We start from the raw sequence: 7666 nt of genomic DNA, 5'->3' as shown, positions 1-7666 counted from the left end.
CTCTGATCTTTCCTTCACAAAAACTAAATTCGAACGGCACACTCCAACGAGACACAAGGGAATGTAATGCGGCCTTTTCTCAAAAAATTCCTTCAATTTCTGTTGTGCAATTTAAGGTACAAATGTCCAAATTGAACGGAATTGGAAAGACTCACCCGGAGCGTATATTTGTTGTAGAACTTAAATTAAAACTTCGCTCGCTTTTTTTTTACTATGAACAAATTGCTCGAGAAAATTCAGATTTTAAATGAATGAAAGTTCCATCGTTCAGTTTAACCGTAACCAAATACCTCACGTTTCAACTTTCTGGGTACTTTTTGTGAACGATTAAAATTAATTGCAGACGGTTACTAGGCCGCTTGTCAACCAAAGTAATGACAATATTGTTTATACAAATTCATTCTGAAACCAATATTTTCCTGTCAACCAAAGTGATTTGATAGAGATAAAAAAGAGGATTCATAAGTTATTTATCGGCTTGAGGTAGTGACCGACGTGTTTGCTTAAAAATACTGCCCAGCTGGAAAACGAGGTATATTTATGAAAAATGACAACGAAAGTTGGGATGTACTCGGCGACTCACGAAAGCGTTACCGTGGCCCGTGGGCAGAGATAGGAAAATACTGACCGGCCTACGGCCTCGGGCAGTATTTTCAAGACCGAGGTCACAGTTTTTCATCATACGGACCTCCCAGCCGGCAAATAACATATATTTATTTACTCACGCTACATCTTGAATTGATAAAAACTCGTTAAAACGTGTGTGAGACTAAAAACGTTGAAAAGAAAAGAAATAATTGAAAGTTACCATTCTTAAATCTATCTCAAAGCTTGCTTCTTTAAAAAACATTTAAAAGTAGAAATATCCTTGGCGTTTCTAACATACGTAACGTACGTAAGTAACGAATTCCAAAGTTTTGCTGCCAAAAATGAGAATGACTTATGGCGCCATTCTAGATTGAAATTGGGTAACGTTAAAAGGGTCCCCGACCCTCTTAAATTATAATTGCAGATTTTAATCTAAAAAAATTATTTTATATTCCTTGGGGCTTCTTTATGAATACATTTATATACCAAAACTAGAGCCTGAAATTTTCTTCTTTCTTCTAGCGTTCTTATACCAGCCATATTTAATAAATAATTGTGTGGAGTATGCTTTCCCAACCCTAAAATAGATCTAAGAATATAATTATTGGTGTCTTCTAGTTTTTTTTAACTTGACCTCTTCCAACTCCAAGTAAGTATCCTTCCGTAGTACCTCTTCTCTAGTACCTCTTCTCTTTCTCAATCATGTTGACCTCTTGATAATAGTTTCAGATTGCTTTCGTATTCAATTTCTTAAGATTTCCGGAAACCAAGGGTCATTGTTAATTGTCGTGATAATCTTGTAAGCGTGCCGCGTGTCACTTTATTTCGTAATTTAGTAATTAAGCAAGGGGGTTGATGACAGTTGGCTTAAGATTTAGGTGTATAACTGATTGTAGCACATATGTGGCAGACTTGTAGTAAGAATGTTCGTGATATAGAAAATTAAAGCGGTTTGTTGTCGAGCTTAGCGAAAACTTGTTTCCTTAAGCCGGTTTTGGCTATTTTATAGATAGGTTTTTCGGTTTTTGTGCTTAAAAAAATTTTGGTTGTCTGCTTTTAGCGTTCATTGCAGTTTACCGATTTTCCGTGTATGAATTTTTGTGAACTTTTGTGGCCTTTACGGTTCGTGGGCAAGACTGCTTGAGAAATGACGCAATTTTTTTGTCTGAAAAAGGACAGAAATGCATTGCGAGCAGCTCTGAATACCTTTATGAAAGGAAACTGATACTTCAGGAATCATCATTCGCAGCCAAACACCTTGAGAACGTTAAGTCACCAACCGTGTTTACAGGGAACTATTTCTATGCGCATTACAGAGCAGAGTTTCTATGGTCAATTCATTTCAACCGCAATTAAGCTTAAAAACGATATAAACTTCCATGATAAAGAGGCAACAGGTTGTCATGTATATTCTTCTCTCAGTTAAAAAAAAAAGAAACTGAAAGCAAAAACTTAAAATCACCTTAAGGATGGTCTTCTACGTAGCAGCTGAGAATTGATGTGTTAGCACAGTAGCGAATATTTGTCAAGCATCACACTTTCACGATCAAGATTTTAATAGTTAATCAGTTGTTACCTTAGAGAAAGGTTTCGTTCTCAAAAGCAATTGAAGTGTGAGCTGGTCAACAATAACTGTTGAAACAGTGTTCTGATATCCTAAAGTAAGCGTTTTAACATCCACTGGCATATTTTCATCTCACAAGAAAATATATCGTGTCTTATACAGAATATGCTTGTCCAAATTAGACATGTCTGGCTGGGGGAACACTTCAAAACAAACTTCACCCGGCATTTCCTGTTCATTGTATCCGAAAGCAAAGGCAGCCCCAAGCAACACAGAGATTGAATGTTTTAAAGGCCATTTGCAGAAGTTGAACAAGAACTTTGGGCTCAGTTTGTACATGAATACTGAGGGTGAAAATGTACCCACCAGAGTTGGACCTGCCCACTTGGGAGGATATCTCAGCTATCAATTGGCACCCACTGCAGGAAACCGATACATACAAGCTGCATACAATGTTGACTTGCCCGAGCGATATAACAGTGACAGTGTTCCTTTAACAATTTATCCATCTTTCCCACTATCTTTAGTTTTTCCCTTGTTTAATGTCACACAGTGCCCTTCAGAATATCAACAGTTTTATGATACCTTGAGAACCAGTTAACACAACGCTGCGTCATTTGAGTCTGAAACACAAGCACAACACAATAGTAGCCAGTGGTGGAGTGAAAGTAGATCAAGACTAACAGCTTCAACATTTGGAGATATCTTAAGTCTAAAATCAATCAGTACTTCTTTTCTTAGGGGGCTTGTTAAGGACATGGACACCTCTGGCAGCCTAAGAAATTTACCAGAACCCTTGAAACATGGTATTGCACATGAAAGTAAAGCCCTTGAGTGGTACCAGAACTGTCTGCCAAAAAATTTTCATCTGGCTTTGTTGTAAACCATGCTTACCCATTCCTTGGTTACTCGCCTGACGCAAAGGCTGTTGATGAATGACACAGAGGACAACCTATATGGGATTGTTGAAATTAAAAGGACCTTACAAACACCGAAATGTCACACCCAAGACAGCATGTGCTGGTGATAGTCAATTTCATCTGCAAATGAAAGACAACTTTCCAGTTTTGAAGACAAATCATAAATACAGTTATCAGGTTCAAGGATGAATGGGGATAACAATGATGAAGTGGTGTGACTTTGTTACCTACACATTTCAGGGAATGGTCATTGAAGGTATTTAATTTGATCCAGACTTTTTTGCCACTATGTTGTTGAAATTAGTTCTTTAAGCACTAAGCTAAATTTTTCAAGGCACTACCAGTGCCAGCTGAAGTGTGTGCTGTACCAGCAACTCCCACAGTCACTCTTATAGCAATTTCAGCAAGCAGTGTCAGTGGATGACAAGTTTTGAAATGACACCTGATATTTAGTGAGATAAACCAATTACCAAAATTTATTTCAAGTAATGTAAATATGTTAGAAATTATAGTACCTTAAATATAAGGCTCTTTACCATTAGCTAAGAAATAATTGGATTGTGAATGTTTGTAAATGTTTTGGCTTCTTTACTTTGTTTGTAGTTCTTTTCACATGAATTCACTCTGATGCTATTTCTTGAGTGGCAATGACTTCTGAAGGGGCCTGTTGACTTTGCAAACCAAGAAATGGGGGGATATTTAGGCCAACACCAATAGGTTCAAGAAGGTGAGAAGTGGTAAACCCCTTGTCAGCCATCACAAAATCACCTTGGGAATAAGGTAAGTTAAGCAACCCTGACCTAGCTGTTAACTCCCTGTCTGAAATACTGCCAGCATAGAGTTGGGAAATAAATGCTATGTGGCCATTGGGTGCAATGCCAATCAGTCTTTTAAATGTTGTATGGCTCTTGTATGAGGAATAGGTCTCACTATGCAAAACTAAAGAGGATGGGGTCTGACACTTGATCTCTGTTCCATCAATAATGACCCTTGTTTTTTGGGTATTTATCCTTGAATGACTGGGGCATGGCCTTGTCTATTGTCTCTCTGTCCGGCCAATTGTTGAGGTAGCCAAATTTTAAGTACAAAAAATTGATCCAGGAAATGCAGATCCTGTTTACGGTGGAAACATGCACTCTGAATCTGTGGGCCAAATCAAGTTCAAATAACCCAAGCCTCAATCTAACAAGGACCATAAAGAACTCATCCAGGGTACTAATTTTTCGACGCCTGCCTGGTTTATTTCCCTGGGACCCATCCACATCACTAAATGATGCAAATTCTAAATCTTCTGTTGCGCTGTCAACATAAACAATATTCTCACATTGATTTAAAAAATTGTAGCAAACTAGAACGGTTTTATAATCTGGAAATCCCGTGAAAAAATTGTAATCCAACTGGTACTGACTGGCACGAAATACTTGAAAACTGACGCTCCCAGCCCTTAGCAACGGTGTTGCTACCGAGAAGCCTCGCTTTGGAGGGATCGTCGCCATGTTTGCAATCGGTGATGAAATCGCGATCGAGGAGAAAGAAAAATCCAAACCACGGTGGAAAATTCAACATAACTCCAGTTAGGAAAAGGCTTCAAGAAGAATCGCAAAACACTCTGATGAGGGTTAGACAAGGGTTAGTCTTGGCCAGAACAGGCGAGCTCTAAATTTATATCAGCCTTAAATCGGACTAATAAGGAAGACCGTTCCATTTATGAGCTTATATCAAGTCAGGTCACCAGGGGAGGCTTTTGCAAATTACTCTTAATTACGTCAAGGTTAATTTTCAACTGACACCGTTGCCACCAAGCTTTGAAACTTTTTATGGTGGCCAATTTATGTCATCAACTCAGTTGACAAAATCAAATTATCTTGTTATACTCTCCCACCAACGCAGCACCGTAGTTTCTTTAGAAACTTACCCTTTTATGACTTACTCCCTCAAGTCTCAAAGTCAAATTTTTAAACTAAAGGGAATTGAACTTCCAGTCAGAATGCACCTGTCATTGGGTTTTGAAGACAAAGCTTGCTATGTTTATGAGCGTACTTATCAAGTATAAAAAACATTAGCTTTACGTTGTTTGTATTTTTGAAATAGCATGTGTTGCTTGTAATGATATTACTTAATTAAATACTGTATTTTGTTGATATTTGAAATGTGGACTTTGTTAAGCTTTCATATTAACAAGAATACTCTTTCTGAGGATGGAACCAATCGTTTGAGTCTGAGACTCACTAATATTTTTGGGATGAGTCCCAGGGACCCACTATCGACAACTTCTAACAAAATAACCAACTAATTGGTTTTTTGTTTGCTTTTTTTAGTCATGGACTGCTTGATCGTGGATTGATAGTTGAAGAGCAAAGTTCAGAGGTTGTTCCAGCTCTGGAAGGAATCAGAATGCTGTTTAGAGCAGCAGGTGGCTGGCATTCAGCAGCAATAAATGGTGAGAGAAGAGAAGCCAAATATTCAGTTGGAATAGCCTAAGTACCTTTCCTAATGTTTGCTGTATAATCAATAGGGCAGGAAAATTAATATTGCTCTCCTCTGGTCACTTTGGCTTTAATTAGCCATATGTGGGAAGAATTAGTGCTTTTTGGAAAGGATGTGTCCATGTTAGCATGCTCCAAATATTTTTGTCATGGATTTCTGATTTTTTCCTTTGGTAAGAAAATTATTCTCAATTCCAGTGCTGAAGGACTTTTCCTTATTTTTGGTCAAAATTTAAACTTATAATCTTATGAACCCCCTGATGTAAGACTCAACAAGTAATACGTTTTCAATAGTTTTCTGTTGTCCAGTAAGTTTTGATAGATTATGAACATGTAAATCTGTGGAAGCTGTTTTCTGAGCTGAGTGGATTTTCTTAAGTTTGATTTTCTTCTTATGTGTTGCTGTCAGAATTTGGTGACCTCTACATGTGGGGATGGAATGAGAAGGGGCAGCTGGGTTTGGTTGTCCTGATGACATACGGTTGTCAAGTGGTGGCCTGGTTCAATGTCAGACAGTACCAGTACCTGTCAGCTTTCCAGATGATCTAGAGGTACTGATGGTCAGCTGTGGATCTGGGGGAAAGAATGGGCTTGGCTGATAGAATGGCAGAAGAGGGTTTTAACACAAGTTGTACATCAGGCATTGGAGCTCAGAGATTACTCTGGCTATTAGGCAGAATATTCCAACCAAATTTCAATTGCTTTAGCCATTTTTTCATTCAGGAGTGAGGAATATCCTTGAAAATTTTTGCAGTCCTCTGTCTAATGTAATTCTCTATGAAAATCCAGGGTTTTGGAGTGGTAAGGATAGGAAGTACTGGAAGAGAAAGGAAACAATGTGAAAATTCTTACATCATTAAAAAAATAGCTGTGTTCTGTAACAAAGAGAGGGGGGAGACAGGAGTTGAAGGAGAGAGGGGGGAGGAGTAGGTGGGTATCACCATCTCCAACTGATATGCAAATAGCCATAGGTACCTATTAGAATTTGTTGATCAAATACAGGATATAGTAAATCATGACCTAATAAAATCCAGTTGGAGAGCTGACATGTAGATGGTTTCTGGACAGTTTTTCCTGTTTTACATTTATTGATTAGTCCTCACTGCAGCCCCTAACTTACCATTGTGGTTCAGTGCTGTTGCTCAACTTTCGTTTTATTTTGGGTTGAAATGTGGGAACATTTGGGGAAGTCACTCTTTTGTTAATTGTTGTTTCAATGATGGTGACAATTAACTGTTGAGGGATAAATTTTTATCAAGACAAGGAGTGCTTATGAACAATTTATGTGTTTATTATTTTATCCAGTGGATAAGACATCCGCCTTAAAAATAACCAGGACTGACTTGCATAACTTTTTAGTACTAACATTTTAAAGAGAAGCTTAGTGGTCTGTAAGAGATAAAAAAAGTGGATAACTAACCCATTTACCTCACTGTCAATTAGTTAGTGTGACTAATCTTGGTTTAATTTTTTTGCTTACAGGAGATGGGAGCAAGGCTGTGCTCTAAGGAAAATTTCAGGGAGCCCTTCGGGCTACCAAGCGTTTTAGCTTGGGTGCCCAGGCCTAAAAGATGGTCGCCCAAATCAAAATTTCGGGGAGCCCAAAGGGCTCCCAAACATTTTAGCTGAGGTGCCCGGGCCTCCTAGTTGGTCGCCCAAATTAATAAATCAGTCAGTTAATTATTAAAAATGCGTGATACGTAATAACTTGTCACGACACCAAGGACAATGCGGGACTTATAGAGTTTATACCCGTTTCTAAAACAATCACAAAAAAAAAACGTATCTTTTCTTTTTTATACATCGTGTTTTACTGGAAAAACAATCTTAAGTTATGTTTTTGCCTCGCAGACACGGCAGTAAAAAGCCGGCTAAAATATTAAATTAGCATAGAAGAGCGACTCCCGTGTTTATTCAGCGATTTATTAATCGCCGACCGTACTTTACGCCTATCAGAGCAGAAGTAACATCTTCTTTTGAAAAACTAGCTGATGAGCCATCCCAATTTAAAGGAAAAATTTTAATGCTATTGGAAAAGCCGTTAAAATCGAAAACTGTGCAGCTAGTCAAGTTCAAAGTCAAGGATTATGCTACATGTGAATTCACGT

At 38.1% G+C, this 7666-nt stretch overlaps 1 protein-coding gene across 2 annotated transcripts; it reads left to right on the top strand.

Annotated features, from left to right (window-relative positions):
* The first annotated feature begins 2589 nt into the window (after positions 1 to 2589).
* On the top strand, positions 2590 to 6604 carry LOC149050360 (uncharacterized). Of its 2 annotated transcripts, XM_089196437.1 has the most exons (4): positions 2590 to 3328; positions 3676 to 4701; positions 5391 to 5512; positions 5968 to 6604. In XM_089196437.1, the coding sequence occupies exons 2-4, from the start codon at positions 4583 to 4585 to the stop codon at positions 6105 to 6107; spliced, it is 381 nt and encodes a 126-aa protein (XP_089052563.1). In that variant the 5' UTR covers positions 2590 to 3328; positions 3676 to 4582; the 3' UTR covers positions 6108 to 6604. The 2 variants fall into 2 exon arrangements, with proteins under 2 accessions (XP_089052563.1, XP_089052562.1); XM_089196436.1 differs by having other exon boundaries at positions 2590 to 4701.
* The last annotated feature ends 1062 nt before the right edge of the window (positions 6605 to 7666 follow it).

Source organism: Pocillopora damicornis, chromosome 2 (genome assembly GCF_964200805.1).
Source record: "Pocillopora damicornis chromosome 2, jaPocDami1.2, whole genome shotgun sequence".
NCBI lineage: Eukaryota > Metazoa > Cnidaria > Anthozoa > Scleractinia > Pocilloporidae > Pocillopora > Pocillopora damicornis.
The sequence above is the reverse complement of the archived record's forward strand: the minus strand, read 5'-3'. Positions and strand labels throughout refer to the sequence as shown.